This window comes from Aquarana catesbeiana, linkage group LG05, assembly GCF_042186555.1.
Source record: "Aquarana catesbeiana isolate 2022-GZ linkage group LG05, ASM4218655v1, whole genome shotgun sequence".
Taxonomy (NCBI): Eukaryota; Metazoa; Chordata; class Amphibia; order Anura; family Ranidae; genus Aquarana; species Aquarana catesbeiana.
Window position 1 is genome coordinate 645,942,116 of NC_133328.1, and position 17,920 is coordinate 645,960,035.

The following is a 17,920-nucleotide window of genomic DNA, read 5'->3' on the forward strand; positions in this document are numbered from 1 at the left end:
GCATATTTGGATCCTAGTCTAAACCCACCCGAGCGAGCCCGCCAGGGAAGCTGTCACTGTATTGAGCCAGTCATATGAGGCAGAGGCGTTCCCAACCCCGCATGAAGTTTAATAACCCAGTAAAGGATGAATTTTCTTTGTTAGTGTTGATCTTGGGCATGTTCAGATTCCAGTCCAAACCCACATGAGTGAGCCCTCCAGGGAAGCTGTCACTATACTGGGCAAGTCAGCTGCAGCCAAGGCATTCCCAATCCTGCAGCCACATGCCATGTCTGAAGATGAATGACACAGTATAGGTCAAATGCTCTTTATTAGGAATGATCTGGGATCCTCACCCAAACCCACATGAGCGAGTCCGCCAGGGAAGCTGTCATTGCGGCCAAGGCGTTCCCAACCCTGCAGCCACAAGCCATGGCTGAAATTGAATGACCCAGTACAGGTTGAATGTTCCTCATTAGGGATGATCTTGGATCCTTGTCCAAACCCACATGAGTGAGCCTGCCAGGGAAGCTGTCACTATATTGGGCCAGTCATTTGTGGCTAAGGCATTCCCAACCCCACAGCAACGTGCTATGCCTGAGGATAAATGAGCCGGCATCAGGTTAAATGTTGCTCATTAGGGATGATCTTGGATCTTTGTCCAAACCCACATGAGCGAGCCTACAAGGGAAGCATTCATTATATATGGGCCAGTCATCTGCGGCCAAGGCATTCCCAACCCTGCAGCTACGTGCCATGGCTGAAGATGGATGACCCAGTACAGGTCGGATGTTCTTCATTAGGAATGATCTTGGGCATGTTTAGATTCTAGTCTGAACCCACATGAGTGAGCCTGCCAGAGAAGCTGTCACTGTACTGAGCCAATCATCTGCAGCCAAAGCTTTCCCTTTCCCTAAGCCACATGACTTGGTTGCAAATGAATAGCCCAGTATAGTGACAGCTTCCCTGGCGGGCTCGCTCATGTGGGTTCAGACTAGGAACCGACCATGTCCAAGATCATCCCAAATGAAGAACATTCGATCTGTACTGGGCTATCTCTGTTCCTCCACCCTCCCCCCAGCAAGGATAGTGGGAGCCCCTCAAAAATGAGGGGGAACCAGGGAACTAGATGACACTGTCAGGTGGTTGAAGCCTCCTTCATCCACCAAATTCTGAAATACCAATTTTGGGCGGAGTGCCCCTTCCAATCAGTGCAACCAACAGGGACCCCTTATGGCGATACGACTGGCGGGGTCACTGAAGTGGGTTTGGACAAGGATCCAAGATCATCCCTAATGAAGAACATTCAACCTGTACCAGGTCATCCATCTTCAGCTATGGCACGTGGCTACAGGGCTGGGATTGCCTTGGCCACAGATGACTGGCCCATATATAGTGACAGCTTCCCTGGCAGGCTCACTCATGTTGGCTTGGACAAGGATCCAAGATCATCCCTAATGAGGAACATTCAGCCTGTGCTGGGTCATTTAATTTCAGGCATAGCACATGGCTGTGGGGTTGGGAATGCCTTGGCCACGAATGATTGGCCCATTATAGTGACAGCTTCCTTGGTAGGCTTACTCATGTGTGTTTGGACAAAGATCCAGGATCATCCCTAATGAGGAACATTCAACCTGTTCTGGGTCATTCAATTTCAACCATGGCTTGTGGCTGCAGGGTTGGGAATGCCTTGGCCACAGATGACTGGCCCATATATAGGGACAGCTTCCCTGGCTTGGACAAGGATCCAGGATCATCTCTAATGAGGAACATTCAACCTGTGCTGGATCATTCGTTTTCAGCCATAGCACATAGCTGTGAGGTTGGGATTGCCTTGGCCGCAGATGACTGGCCCATATATAGTGACAGCTTCCCTGGCAGGCTCACCCATATGGGTTTGGACAAAGATCCAAGATCATCCCTAATGAGGAACATTCAACCTGTACTGGGTCATTCAATTTCAGCAATGGCTTGTGGCTGCAGGGTTGGGAATGCCTTTGGCCGCAATGACAGCTTTCCTGGTGGGCTCGCTCATGTGGGTTTGGGCGAGGATCCTAGATCATTCCTAATAAAGAACATTCGACCTATACTGTGTCATTCCCCTTCAGACATGGCATGTGGCTGCAGGATTGGGAATGCCTTGGCCGTAGATGACTGGCCCAATATAGTAACAGCTTCCCTGGCGGACATGCTTAGGTGGGTTCATAATAGGATCCAACCGTTGCCAAGATCATCCCAAATGAAGAACAGTCGACCTGTACTGGGTTATCTTTGTTCCTCCACCCCCCCCTAATAAGGATAGTGGGAGCCCCTAAAAAATGAGGGGGAACCAGGGAACTAGATGAGAAGCCTCGTTCGTCCACCAAATTCTGAAATACCAATTTTGGGCGGAGTGCCCCTTCCAATCAGTGAAACCAACAGGGACCCCTTATGGCGATCTGACTGGCGGGGTCACTCAAGTGGGTTTGGACAAGGATCCAAGATCATCCCTAATGAAGAACATTCAACCTGTACCGGGTCATCTATCTTCAGCCATGGCACATGGCTACAGGGTTGGGATTGCCTTGGCCGCAGATGACTGGCCCACTATAGTGACAGCTTCCCTGGTAGGCTCACCCATGTGTTTTTGGACAAGGATCCAAGATCATCCCTAATGTGGAACATTCAACCTGTACTGGGTCATTCAATTTCAGCCATGGCTTGTGGCTGCAGGGTTGGGAATGCCTTTGGCCGCAATGACAGCTTTCCTGGTAGGCTCGCTCATGTGGGTTTGGGCGAGGATCCTAGATCATTCCTTAATGAAGAACATTCGACCTGTACTGTGTCATTCATCTTCAGCCATTGCTTGTGGCTGCAGGATTGGGAATGCCTTGGCCGCAGATGACTTGCCCAGTATAGTAACAGCTTCCCTGGCGAGCATGCTTAGGTGGGTTCAGAATAGGATCCGACCATGTCCAAGATCATCCCTAATGAAGAACATTCCACCTGTACTGGGCTATCTCTGTTCCTCACCCCCCCAGCAAGGATAGTGGGAGCCCCTCAAAAATGAGGGGGAACCAGGGAACTAGATGATACTGTCAGGTGGTTGAAGCCTCGTTTGTCCACCAAATTCTGAAATACCAATTTTGGGCGGAGAGCCCCTTCCAATCAGTGCAACCAACAGGGACCCCTTATGGCGATACGACTGGCGGGGTCACTCAAGTGGGTTTGGACAAGGATCCAAGATCATCCCTAATGAGGAACATTCAACCTGTGCTGAGTCATCTATCTTCAGCCAAGGCACATGGCTGCAGGATTAGGAATGTTCTTGGCCGCTGATGACTTACCCAGTATAGTAACAGCTTCCCTGGCGGGCACGCTCATGTGGGTTCAGAATAGGAATCTGACCATGTCCAAGATCATCCCAAATAAAGAACAGTCGACCTGTACTGGGCTATCTCTGTCCCCCCCCCCCCCCCAGCAAGGACAGTGGGAGCCCCTAAAAACCGGGGAACTGGGGGAACTAGATGATACTCTCAGTTGGTTGAAGCCTCGTTCATCCACCAAATTTTGAAATATCAATGTTGGGCGGAGTGCCCCTTCCAGTCAGTGCAACCACCAGGGACCCCTTGTGGTGATACGACTTATGTGATGTATGGTGGAGAGGAAGATAAGAGGCAGAGTCAGTCTAATAATGGATTGGGGGGGGGGGGGGTCTTATAGAGGGAAGGGAAGTGGTTGGCACCATAGAAGAGTCTTTGTTGGACTCAGACAGTTAATCAGGGATAATGACTCTGGATTTGGGGGGATAATTGAGGACGTTTCCGGACTGACACCAGAGTCCCGTTGTGTTGGCCTCTATCCCAGAACGATCATTATCCCAAGTGGGGGGTGGTAGCGGGGTGGATGGGGTCCCCGCACCCTTCTAATGGGTGTCATGTCCTCACAATGCCCCGGCAGCTGTTCTTGGTGAGAAGCAGACGGTGCCTTGTGCTCCGATCCTGGGGGGGGGGGGGGGGGGCAGGGACCCGGGCAGCATTGAAGGCTGCTGGTGACAACAACTAGATGTGGACTGCTGGACGGTCCCCGAATCCACCAAGTGATGGATTCAAATAATAATAAAAGGGTATGTCAGAGCTATCCGTCCCCCCCCCCCCCGCGCGCAATTTATATGTTTCAATAGTCCCATCCAACATTACAAAGTCAAACGATGGTGTCACCCTCCACCGACCGACCCAACATGATGTAGATGTTTTACAACACATTCATTATAGCATTGTGGGAGGGGCAGAGACACAAACTACTGCAGGAAATCTCCCCATTGTGGGAGGGGCAGAGACACAAACTACTGCAGGAAATCTCATCATTGTGGGAGGGGCAGAGACACAAACTACTGCAGGAAATCTCCCCATTGTGGGAGGGGCAGAGACACAAACTACTGCAGGAAATCCCATCATTGTGGGAGGGGCAGAGACACAAACTACTGCAGGAAATCTCATCATTGTGGGAGGGGCAGAGACACAAACTACTGCAGGAAATCTCATCATTGTGGGAGGGGCAGAGACACAAACTACTGCAGGAAATCTCATCATTGTGGGAGGGGCAGAGACACAAACTACTGCAGGAAATCCCATCATTGTGGGAGGGGCAGAGACACAAACTACTGCAGGAAACCTCACCATTGTGGGAGGGGCAGAGACACAAACTACTGCAGGAAATCTCACCATTGTGGGAGGGGCAGAGACACAAACTACTGTAGGAAATCTCATCATTGTGGGCGGGGCAGAGACACAAACTACTGCAGGAAATCTCACCATTGTGGGAGGGGCAGAGACACAAACTACTGCAGGGAAATCTCATCATTGTGGGAGGGGCAGAGACACAAACTACTGCAGGAAATCTCACCTTGTGGGAGGGGCAGAGACACAAACTACTGCAGGAAATCTTACCATTGTGGGAGGGGCAGAGACACAAACTACTGCAGGAAATCTCCCCATTGTGGGAGGGGCAGAGACACAAACTACTGCAGGAAATCTCATCATTGTGGGAGGGGCAGAGACACAAACTACTGCAGGAAATCCCATCATTGTGGGAGGGGCAGAGACACAAACTACTGCAGGAAATCTCATCATTGTGGGAGGGGCAGAGACACAAACTACTGCAGGAAATCCCATCATTGTGGGAGGGGCAGAGACACAAACTACTGCAGGAAACCTCACCATTGTGGGAGGGGCAGAGACACAAACTACTGCAGAAAATCTCACCATTGTGGGAGGGGCAGAGACACAAACTACTGCAGGAAATCTCATCATTGTGGGCGGGGCAGAGACACAAACTACTGCAGGAAATCTCACCATTGTGGGAGGAGCAGAGACACAAACTACTGCAGGGAAATCTCATCATTGTGGGAGGGGCAGAGACACAAACTACTGCAGGAAATCTCACCTTGTGGGAGGGGCAGAGACACAAACTACTGCAGGAAATCTTACCATTGTGGGAGGGGCAGAGACACAAACTACTGCAGGAAATCTCCCCATTGTGGGAGGGGCAGAGACACAAACTACTGCAGGGAAATCTCATCATTGTGGGAGGGGCAGAGACACAAACTACTGCAGGAAATCTCCCCATTGTGGGAGGGGCAGAGACACAAACTACAGGTGGGAAATCTCCCCATTGTGGGTGGGGCAGAGACACTCCTTGGCTTCTAGAAATGACACAGGTGCATTGTTCAGTATTAGGAGGGGAAAACTGGCTCTGGCTGTTCATGTATCAGCCAATCAGATCGTCTCTATCCTTCCAGCAGTTCAGTGTAGAGTAGTGAAGGGATAATCGGGTCACTGTGGGTAATGCAGGCACATCGATCGATAGGCGGACGTGCTGCATTTGGCTCCGCTGTGATGACAGAAGGATGGGGGGATGGGGTGTCGGGTGGCGAGATGGTAAAATAGCAACTAAACCCAAAACATGAAGTTTTCACACCCAGAATGCAATTTTCACTTAATTAAGCCGCCACTTCTGTCTGCCACATCGTTCTTCTCTCCGAGCCGCTGACAGAAGAATATCGCAGAGCTCAGAGAGGAGACTAATCCGAAATCTCATCTTCATATTAAAGAAAACAAGTTCCTTTATTTCATCCCTGAGATCTCCGCTACAAAGAGGCTGATAGACATTCATGTGGACCTCAGAAACTTTACTCTGCATGAATAATACATCAATGACATCTCCCAATATACAGCAACAGTATAATGAGTATTATATACATTCTTCAGATGGGAGATACAAAGTAACATTGTTTATAAACATTGATCAGACGGGAGATAGAGAGATACAAAGTAACATTGTTTATAAACATTGATCAGACAGGAGATAGAGAGATACAAAGTAACATTGTTTATAAACATTGATCAGACAGGAGATAAGGAGATACAAAGTAACATTGTTTATAAACATTGATCAGACAGGAGATAGAGAGATACAAAGTAACATTGTTTATAAACATTGATCAGACGGGAGATAGAGAGATACAAAGTAACATTGTTTATAAAAATTGATCAGACGGGATATAGAGAGATACAAAGTAACATTGTTTATAAACATTGATCAGACGGGAGATAGAGAGATACAAAGTAACATTGTTTATAAAAATTGATCAGACGGGATATAGAGAGATACAAAGTAACATTGTTTATAAACATTGATCAGACAGGAGATAGAGAGATACAAAGTAACATTGTTTATAAACATTGATCAGACAGGAGATAGAGAGATACAAAGTAACATTGTTTATAAACATTGATCAGACGGGAGATAGAGAGATACAAAGTAACATTGTTTATAAAAATTGATCAGACGGGATATAGAGAGATACAAAGTAACATTGTTTATAAACATTGATCAGATGGGAAATGGAGAGATACAAAGTAACATTGTTTATAAACATTGATCAGACAGGAGATGGAGAGATACAAAGTAACATTGTTTATAAACATTGATCAGACAGGAGATAGAGAGATACAAAGTAACATTGTTTATAAACATTGATCAGACAGGAGATGGAGAGATACAATGTAACATTGTTTATAAACATTGATCAGACGGGAGATAGAGAGATACAAAGTAACATTGTTTATAAACATTGATCTGACGGGAAATGGAGAGATACAAAGTAACATTGTTTATAAACATTGATCAGACGGGAGATAGAGAGATACAAAGTAACATTGTTTATAAACATTGATCAGACGGGAGATAGAGAGATACAAAGTAACATTGTTTATAAACATTGATCAGAGAGGAGATAGAGAGATACAAAGTAACAATATACAGTAACTGAACTGGTTAAACTGGTCAGATATAAATGGAGGAGAGAACATAATACGTATTCCGTGTTTCCCTCATATATTCGGAGCTCGGTGTTTCCGCAGGACGCGGCTCTGTTTGCTTTTCCTCCTCAGAATAGGTTGGTCTCTCGGGGACCTTCGGGGTATATAAATTGAGTCTGCGCTGAGCCATATTTGGGATCATTAGATAAGAGCCGGGGGGGCCCCCGGGGGCCCGTGTCTATCTCACTATCATTTCCTCAGCTCAGCCTCATCTCCGTGTGCAGGAAGACGGCACCTCGCCGACTGAAAACCAAATGTGACTTCCCCCCTGTCCGCGGCTTTCATAGGTCACATGACCCATTCATTTCTTTCCACTTGGGGGGGCTTATTCACTAAAGTATCTGCTGCCATCATACCCACCAATAATAATAGTACAAGGAATGCATCATCTCCAGCACAGCCTTCTGCCTACTGATTGGTGGCTGACATAGAAGGGTTAATACCCCAACAAGATTTATTTTCCATTCATTGTCCCATGGGGAGGGGGGGGGATTTCCTCCACTTCCTGTTCTAGTGACACAACAGGAAATGAGAAGAAATCTCTTCACACTGAGGGCAAATCCCAGCTGTTACTGGAACAGGTGTCCCTATTAGAAGGTTTCCCCCCTTTTTCTTCTCCGGAAAGATTTTGGATTTGAACAACTGAAAGAAAGCATTACAGGGGGTATTTATTAAAAATAAATAAAAAAAATCAAACAGCTATTTATCCTGTCAAACGTCATTATCTGTATTGTTATGTATCATTATCATTACCTGTGAATATTATTAGACAATTTTCTCTCCAGGTCAAATGTTTTTCATAAAGTGAAGGACAAAAACATTGCATTGTGACCACTAGATGGAGCTGCCACCTCCCCACTAGGACTGTGCTGCTCATGTCACGTTTTGTAAGCACAGAATCCAGCTTCCTGTGCCGGCTTCCAGTGCCGGCCTCCTGTTCCGGCTTCCTGTGCCGGCTTCCAGTGCCGGATTCCTGTCCGGCTTCCTGTGCCAGCCTCCTGTTCCGGCTTCCTGTGCCAGCTTCCTGTTCCGGCTTCCCGACCCGGCTTCCTGTGCCAGCCACCTGTTCCGGCTTCCTGTGCCAGCTTCCTGTGCTGGCCACCTGTTCCAGCTTCCTGTGCCAGGTTTCTGTTCCGGCTTCCTGTGCCAGGTTCCTGTTCCGGCTTCCTGTGCCAGCTTCCTGTTCCGGCTTCCTGTGCCAGCTTCCTGTTCCGGCTTCCTGTGCCAGCTTCCTGTTCCGGCTTCCTGTGCCAGCTTCCTGTGCCGGCTTCCTGTGCCAGCTTCCTGTGCTGGCCACCTGTTCCAGCTTCCTGTGCCAGGTTCCTGTTCCGGCTTCCTGTTCCAGCTTCCTGTTCCGGCTTCCTGTGCCAGCTTCCTGTGCCAGCCTCCTGTTCCGGCCTCCTGTGCCGGCTTCCTGTGCTGGCCACCTGTTCCAGCTTCCTGTGCCAGGTTCCTGTTCCGGCTTCCTGTGCCAGCTTCCTGTGCCGGCTTCCTGTGCCAGCTTCCTGTGCTGGCCACCTGTTCCAGCTTCCTGTGCCAGGTTCCTGTTCCGGCTTCCTGTTCCAGCTTCCTGTTCCGGCTTCCTGTGCCAGCTTCCTGTGCCAGCCTCCTGTTCCGGCCTCCTGCTCCGGCCTCCTGTGCCGGCTTCCTGTGCTGGCCACCTGTTCCAGCTTCCTGTGCCGGCCTCCTGTGCCGGCTTTCTGTGCTGGCCACCTGTTCCAGCTTCCTGTGCCGGTCACCTGTTCCGGCTTCCTGTGCAGCTTCCTGTTCCGGCTTCCTGTGCCAGCTTCCTGTGCCAGCCTCCTGTTCTGGCCTCCTGTGCCGGCTTCCTGTGGCGGTCCCCTGTTCCAACTTCCTGTGCCGGCCTCCTGTACCGGCTTCCTGTGCTGGCTTCCTCTTTCGGCTTCCTGTTACAGCTTCTTGTGCCAGCTTCCCGTGCCAGCATCCTGTGTCGGCTTCCTGTTCCGCCTTCCTATGCCGGATTCCTGTTCCGGCTCCTGTGTTTACAAGTGCACTTTATTTCTGCTTTAATAAAAGTGGGCTGTCAAGCCCTGAAACAGATCACAGTTCTGACTGGTGGACTCACTGATAATGCTACTAACACTGAGTATATACAGTATATACAGTGCCCCCTGAAATCTTACAGTCATGGTCCCGGATCCCGCAGCGCGCGGCGGAGGCGCAGACATCCATCAATACTCTGGCGAGGCCTCGCTGTCCCAATTTACAGACGGCTGGCTGGTCGGTTGCTAGGCGACCGCGGGAAATGCTCATTAATGGCTCAGGCTAAATTAGGAGGCTGCCGGGGAGGAGAGAAGAGACGATTCCGCTTATTACCAGATCTGCCATGGCGTGACACCTATGCCAGGGAATGTGGAGGTGTGCCCGAAAATCTGCCCAGCAACATAGACACTTTATATAAATATATATATATACACAGTATATAACATGGAGGGGTGCGCAGAAACCTGCCCGAAAACATATATATATATAAAACTATAAAAAAATGATATATTGTGTATATATATATATATATATATATATAAATGTCTTTAATTGTTATATTTATATACATTATATACTATATATATAGTATATAATGTATATAAATATAACAATTAAAGAAAAAAATGATATATATATACACACACACACACTATATTACCAAAAGTATTGGGACGCCTGCCTTTACACGCACATGAACTTTAATGGCATCCCAGTCTTAGTCCGTAGGGTTCAATATTGAGTTGGCTCCACCCTTTGCAGATATAACAGCTTCAACTCTTCTGGGAAGGCCGTCCACAAGGTTTAGGAGTGTGTCTGTGGGAATGTGTGACCGTTCTTCCAGAAGCGCATTTGTGAGGTCAGGCACTGATGTTGGATGAGAAGGCCTGGCTCGCAGTCTCCGCTCAAAGGTGTTCGATCGGTGCAGGCCAGTCAAGTTCCTCCACCCCAAACTCGCTCATCCATGTCTTTATGGACCTTGCTTTGTGCACTGGTCCAAATCATTAGGTGGAGGGGGGATTATGGTGTGGGGGAAGGGGGGATTATGGTGTGGGGGGAGGGGGGGTTGTGGTGTGGGGGGAGGGGGGGATTGTGGTGTGGGGTTGTTTCTCAAGGGTTGGGCTTGGACCCTTGGACCCTCAGGGGTTGGGCTTGGACCCTCAGGGGTTGGGCTTGGCCCCTTAGTTCCAGTGAAGGGAACTCTTAAGGCGTCAGCATACCAAGACATTTTGGACAATTTCATGCTCCCAACTTTGTGGGAACAGTTTGGGAACGGCCCCTTCCTGTTCCAACATGACTGCCCACCAGTGTACAAAGCAAGGTCCATAAAGACATGGATGAGTGAGTTTGGGGTGGAGGAACTTGATTGGCCTGCACAGAGTCCTGACCTCAACCCCATAGAACACCTTTGGGATGAATTAGAGCGGAGACTACGAGCCAGGACTTCTCGCCGGCCGTGATTCTTCTGCAGCTCCCCAATCCGAGATGGTGGTGCCGCTAACACACTGAAAAAGAATATTGTAGTGTGGAGGGAGTCTAAAGGTCTCACAACAAAATAAAAAATGTTTTACCCGTCAGTTAGTAATTAAAAGCAGATCACGTTTTTCATGCCCAAAAGGCAAAATCTTCTCAGTGTGCCCCAAGCCTGTCCTCGGGGACCACATTTTTTCATGGGTTTCACATGGGTTTGGGTAACAAGCTTAGAATATCATTTTAAATCCTAAGGTCATATGAGTTGTCTCACCGCCACATTAAAAAAAAAAAAAAAAGGTGCATGAACCTTTTTCGTAATCGCTGCGACTTGAGCCATGGCAATATGAATGGTTCCATTGCCGGCAATGGGGTGCGACTCTTCATGACAAATCGCAGCCGGGGTGAACGAGGGCTAAATCAACGCAATGCTTAAACCAAAGAGGAAACATGGAGTGCAGCAAACTCACTAACGGGGACATATTTTTGATACATTGATAGTGCAGCGGGATGCCTCTAATTTGACCTTCAGCTCTGTGCAAAAATACATTTCAGTTCCCATAGAACCCTAAACCAGTGATGAGCGGAGCCGATGAAATGCTCCCGTACATGGATGGAGAGTGGAGAAGGACTTTCTTATTTAGGTGTACAGGTGGTCAGTAGAAAGGACCTTCTTATGTAGATGTATAGGTGATCAGTGGAGAAGGACCTTCTTATATACAGTAGGTGCATATGTGATTAGTGGAAAAGGGTCATTTTGAGAAGGACCTTCTTATATAGGTGTATAGGTGATCAGTGGAGAAGGACCTTTTTATATAATTGTATAGGTGATCAGTGTAGAAGGACCTTCTTATATAGGTGTATATGTGGTCAGTGGAGAAGGACCTTATGTAGGTGGTCAGAGGAGAAGGACCTTTTTATATAGATGGTCAGTGAAGGACCTTCTTATATATGTGGTCAGTGGAGAAGGACCTTCATATATAGGTGTATAGTTGGTCAATGGAGAAGGACCTTCTTGTATAATTGTATAGATGATCAGTGTAGAAGGACCTTCTTATGTAGGTGTATATGTGGTCAGTGGAGAAGGACCTTCTTATGTAGGTGGTCAGTGGAGAAGAACCTTCTTATATATGTGGTCAGTGGAGAAGGACCTTCATATATACTGTAGGTGTATAGTTGGTCAATGGAGAAGGACGTTCTTGTATAGTTGTATAGGTGGTCAGTGGATAAGGACACTCTTATGTAGGTGGTCAGTAGAGAAGGACCTTCTTGTATAATTGTATAGGTGGTCAGTGGATAAGGACATTCTTATGTAGGTGGTCAGTAGAGAAGGACCTTCTTGTATAGTTGTATAGGTGGTCAGTGGATAAGGACATTCTTATGTAGGTGGTCAGTAGAGAAGGACCTTCTTGTATAATTGTATAGTTGGTCAGTGGAAAAGGACCTTCTTATGTAGGTGGTCAGTAGAGAAGGACCCTCTTGTATAATTGTATAGGTGGTCAGTGGAGAAGGACATTCTTATGTAGGTTGTCAGTAGAGAAGGACCTTCTTGTATAGTTGGTCAGTGGAGAAGGACCTTCTTATGTAGGTGGTCAGTAGAGAAGGACCTTCTTGTATAGTTGTATAGGTGGTCAGTGGAGAAGGACCTTCTTATGTAGGTGGTCAGTAGAGAAGGACCTTCTTGTAGTTGTATAGGTGGTCATTGGAGAAGGACCTTCTTATGTAGGTGTATATGTGGTCAGTAGAGAAGGACCTTCTTGTATAGTTGTATAAGTGGTCAGTGGAGAAGGACCTTCTTATGTAGGTGGTCAGTAGAGAAGGACCTTCTTGTAGTTGTATAGGTGATCAGTGGAGACGGACCTTCTTATGTAGGTGTATATGTGGTCAGTGGGGAAGGACCTTCATATATAGGTATATATTTGGTCAATGGAGAAGGACCTTCTTGTATAATTGTATAGGTGGTCAGGGGAGAAGGACCTTCTTATGTAGGTGGTCAGTGGATAAGGATCTTCTTATATAGGTGATCAGTGGAAAAGGACCTTCTTATCTAGGTGTATATGTGGTCAATGGTTAAGGACCTTCATATGTAGGTGTATAGTTGGTCAATGGAGAAGGACCTTCTTTTCAAATTGTATGGGTGATCGGTGGAGAAGGACCTTCTTATGTAGGTGGTCAGTAGAGAAGGACCCTCTTGTATAATTGTATAGGTGGTCAGTAGAGAAGGACCTTCTTGTATAGTTGGTCAGTGTATACAGTATACAGTATGCATCTATATACAGTATACAGTATATAGATGCATACAGGTATGTAGTCAGTGGGGGAAGAATCTTCTTATATGGGTTCTGGAGCTGTCCGTTATATGGTGCTGAACTGTGATATGAATTTTAAGGGTTAGGTTATGAATGTTCTTATAAGTCTTCAGTTGCACCCTACTTATAATTCATGTATATAATCACCGACATACCAGAATCCGGATTTAGGGATTCAGGCATCCTCTGGGATTCATGGATCAGCCTGCTCATCTGAAGCACAAGATCATTTATCTTCACACAGCCCATGGCTCAGCAGGGAAAGGACTGCCAAGATTCTTCCACCTCCATTGTTACCATGGCAACCATCCAACACGATGCCGGCGACTGTCATACACCTAATACTCACCGTAAGAATGTAGATCTCACCTTCCCACTGATAAACCCACAGAGCTGCCAACTACCAGGTACCCGCCACCCTCCGCAACCCAACTACTACAAGTCCCAGCACAACCTATCAACCACTGTTCATTCACATAGTACAGAGAACACTGAGCCAGTCACATCAGTCTCTGTACCAGAGGAGCTTACACTCTAATGTCCCCTCCCCCACAGTCACATAAGTCTCTGTACCAGAGGAGCTTACACTCTAATGTCCGACCCAGAGACTGATGTGACTGGCTCAGTGATCTCTGTACAGCCCTGCGGTATATGCCAGAGCTATATAAATGTATAATAATAATAGTGTGTGACTGTGTACCAGAGGAGCTTACACTCTAATGTCTCCGTCCCCCCCCCCCCACCCCCACAGTCACACACTATTATTATTATACATTTATTTAGCTCTGGCATATACTGTGGTGCTGTACAGAGAACACTGAGCCATTCCCATCAGTCTCTGTACCAGAGGAGCTTACACTCTAATGCCCCCCCCCCCCCGAGACTGATGTGATTGGGTCAGTGATCTCTGTACAGCACTGCGGTATATGTCAGAGCTATATAAATGTATAATAGTGTGTGACTGTGGGGGGGGGGGGGCATTAGAGTGTAAGCTCCTCTGGTACACAGTCACATACTATTATTATTATTATACATTTATATAGCTCTGACATATACCGCAGTGCTGTACAGAGAACACTGAGCCATTCCCATCAGTCTCTGAACCAGAGGAGCTTACACTCTAATGCCCCCCCCCCCCCCACAGTCATACACTATTATTATACATTTATATAGCTCTGACATATACCACAGTGCTGTACAGAGAATACTGAGCCAGTCCCATCAGTCTCTATACCAGAGGAGCTTACACTCTAATGTCCCCCCACAGTCACACACTATTATTATTATACATTTATATAGCTCTGACATATACCGTGGTGCTGTACAGATACGATTGTATGGTATTGTTGGTGTGGGGGGGGGTATGCTCTCGGAGTCCCGTCTTTCCCCCCCTCGCCATGTTTGTGTCGGAGGGGCACATTTCGGGCTCTGGGTCACAACGTGCCGGGGACGCGGTTGTCGCTGTCGCCCCGGGGCGTGTACCATCCTCCACACGCTGCGTGCACCATGCGGCCGTGCCCTCATTTCAGTGCAGCGTTAATATTAGCAGCGCGTGGGGGGGGCACCTCGGCCCAGATCTGTCTGCGTTCTATAAATATTTCACAGGAGAGGGGGGGGGGGGAGAGCCCGGGGAAGGATTGGCCAGATGGAGACCTGCTCTGCGCCCGCCGCCATCTACCGAGCGCTATTATATTAGCTTCATGGTTAACCCCTCCAGTGCTGGACATGGGAGACGGACGCACGCACAGAAAGACAGCCAATCAGGAAAGTGCTGTGGTGATATCGGTTATTGGTATTAATCAATAATCACTCTGGAGCCATCTACCGAAGCCGGCTGATTGAAACTCGATAGATATTTCTTCAACTGCAACTATGTAACTTATTTGGTTCCGTTCTTCGTAATGTAGATCTAAACCCGATCACTAAAATCTCATAGAAGCCCATTAGGCCATTGGGCACAGCGGGTGTACAGACCTGGGAACTCAGCACAGGGATGGTGGAACCCCTCATAATGGGCACAGCGGGTGTACAGACCCGGGAACTCAGCACAGGGATGGTGGGAACCCCTCATAATGGGCACAGCGGGTGTACAGACCCGGGAACTCAGCACAGGGATGGTGGAACCCCTCATAATGGGCACAGTGGGTGTACAGACCCGGGAACTCAGCACAGGGATGGTGGGAACCCCTCATAATGGGCACAGCGGGTGTACAGACCCGGGAACTCAGCACAGGGATGGTGAGAACCCCTCATAATGGGCACAGCGGGTGTACAGACCCGGGAACTCAGCACAGGGATGGTGGGAACCCCTCATAATGGGCACAGCGGGTGTACAGACCCGGGAACTCGGCACAGGGATGGTGGGAACCCCTCATAATGGGCACAGCGGGTGTACAGACCCGGGAACTCAGCACAGGGATGGTGGGAACCCTTCATAATGGGCACAGCGGGTGTACAGACCCGGGAACTCAGCACAGGGATGGTGGGAACCCCTCATAATGGGCACAGCGGGTGTACAGACCCGGGAACTCAGCACAGGGATGGTGGGAACTCCTCATAATGGGCACAGCGGGTGTACAGACCCGGGAACTCAGCACAGGGATGGTGGGAACCCCTCATAATGGGCACAGCGGGTGTACAGACCCAGGAACTCAGCACAGGGATGGTGGGAACCCCTCATAATGGGCACAGCGGGTGTACAGACCCGGGAACTCAGCACAGGGATGGTGGGAACCCCTCATAATGGGCACAGCGGGTGTACAGACCAGGGAACTCAGCACAGGGATGGTGAGGACCCCTCATAATGGGCACAGCGGGTGTACAGACCCGGGAACTCAGCACAGGGATGGTTAGAACCCCTCATAATGGGCACAGCGGGTGTACAGACCCGGGAACTCAGCACAGGGATGGTTAGAACCCCTCATAATGGGCACAGCGGGTGTACAGACCAGGGAACTCAGCACAGGGATGGTGGGGACCCCTCATAATGGGCACAGCGGGTGTACAGACCCGGGAACTCAGCACAGGGATGGTGGGAACCCCTCATAATGGGCACAGCGGGTGTACAGACCCGGGAACTCAGCACAGGGATGGTGAGAACCCCTCATAATGGGCACAGCGGGTGTACAGACCCGGGAACTCAGCACAGGGATGGTGGGAACCCCTCATAATGAGCACAGCGGGTGTACAGACCCGGGAACTCAGCGCTTGGATCTCCCAGACACTGACATTTGGGTTTTGGTTGGTGAACTCTGTAGTTGTAGACATCCTGTCTTCCTATACTGTATATTGGGTTGGGGGGGTCACTCAGACAGATTCCCCAGAGATTGCTGGTTGCAGAATCCTCTCTACCATTCAGTGGGATTTCTCCAGCTGGTCTCTCTGGGGTATTCCTGTCCCGTCCTCCGTCTTCCATTGTACTTCCCATTCATGGACAGGGGGTCCAAGACCCGCCCCCCTCGGGACCTCCGGAGATGATGTCGGCAGAGTCCTATACACTGAGTACCCCCCACAGCTCCAGATGTCCCTCTCCTGCCTCCTTATGTGTCTGATCCTCCTTCAAAGGGAAGACGTGTTTGTTTTGTACACATGTCACTGTGTAATGTGGTCAAGACTAAAAAAATTACATTTGTTTTATATTTTAGTTAAATCTGAAGTTTAACCTGCTTATATTACGCCTTCCCTGGTACATTTATATAGCTCTGACATATACCTCAGTGCAGTACAGCAGGATCTGTATCTCCTCAGAGTCCGGCAAATGGGGTCTCTCTGAACTCATTCACCTTTTTTTTCCCTCTCCTGCAGGCAGCGATGGGACCTGACGGTGAAGGTGACGGACTGCATCCAGATGAGCATGCGGGGGAGGCGGAGGTTGGTGTCGGTGGAGACCCGGAGCGACATAACCAAACCAGATTTCTGCAAAGGGCGTAATGGCCTAATACTACACTGGCCCAAGAACTGAGGAAGCGCCCCACATACAAGACTCCTTTTGTAGAGCACTGAACAAACTGATGGTGTCATATAAATCCTGTATTATAATGATATGATAATAAAGTTATTACATTAGAAACCTTTCAGGGACGTTTCCTGTATCATTACACAACATTCTACCTTGTTCCTCTTCAGTTTTTACAGATGATAAGACTGGTTTGTAGTCATAACGGTAATATTAATGATGTTTCACGGAAGGTACCTCTGTGGTTAACCGAAAACTAGGTGCAAAGTAGACTAGAGACATTTAATGTGAGCAAATTAGCATGTTCAGATGGTTTACACCCATGAGGTCTTAGTGAGCTTAGCCCAGTTTAGCCAAGTCACTATTTCTAATTTTCAAAGACGCCTTACTAACAGGAAACTGTCTGGAGTGGAGGAAATATGGTGCCAATTTACAAAAAAGGATAGAGAGGGGTGCCAGGAAGCGTGCTCTCAGCATATAAAATATGGACAGCGAGCATATGTGCGTTAAAAGCTCACCTCTTTGCTGCTGCACTTATGAGTCGGGTGGTTATAAAGGAGTCAATTATGGTTCACTGAAGGTATCTCTGTTGTTGCCTGAAAACCAAGTACAAAAGACACCAGAGGAACTTAATGTGAAAAAAATCACCAAGTCCAGATGGCTTACACCCACAAGTCCTTAGAGAACTTAGTTCAGTTATAGTCAAGCTGTTATTTCAATTTTTTTAAAGACACCTTACTGATTGGACTAGTGCTGATTGGTGTAGAACAAATCTGGTACTAATTTCCTAAAAAGGATAGAGATGTATGCCAGGAAGTGTGCTCTTAGCACACAAACAAGGG

General features: G+C 48.2%; 1 protein-coding gene across 1 annotated transcript in view; it reads left to right on the forward strand.

Annotated features, from left to right (window-relative positions):
- Window positions 1–17,199, forward strand: part of LOC141145645 (unconventional myosin-Ig-like) — a 238,484-nt gene extending 221,285 nt beyond the window's left edge. Inside the window, exon 22 of the mRNA XM_073632482.1 lies at window positions 16,928–17,199. Within this exon, the coding sequence (XP_073488583.1) occupies window positions 16,928–17,084 (157 nt within the window). The 3' untranslated portion in view covers window positions 17,085–17,199. The remainder of the gene's footprint in view (window positions 1–16,927) is intronic.
- Window positions 17,200–17,920: the final 721 nt, after the last annotated feature.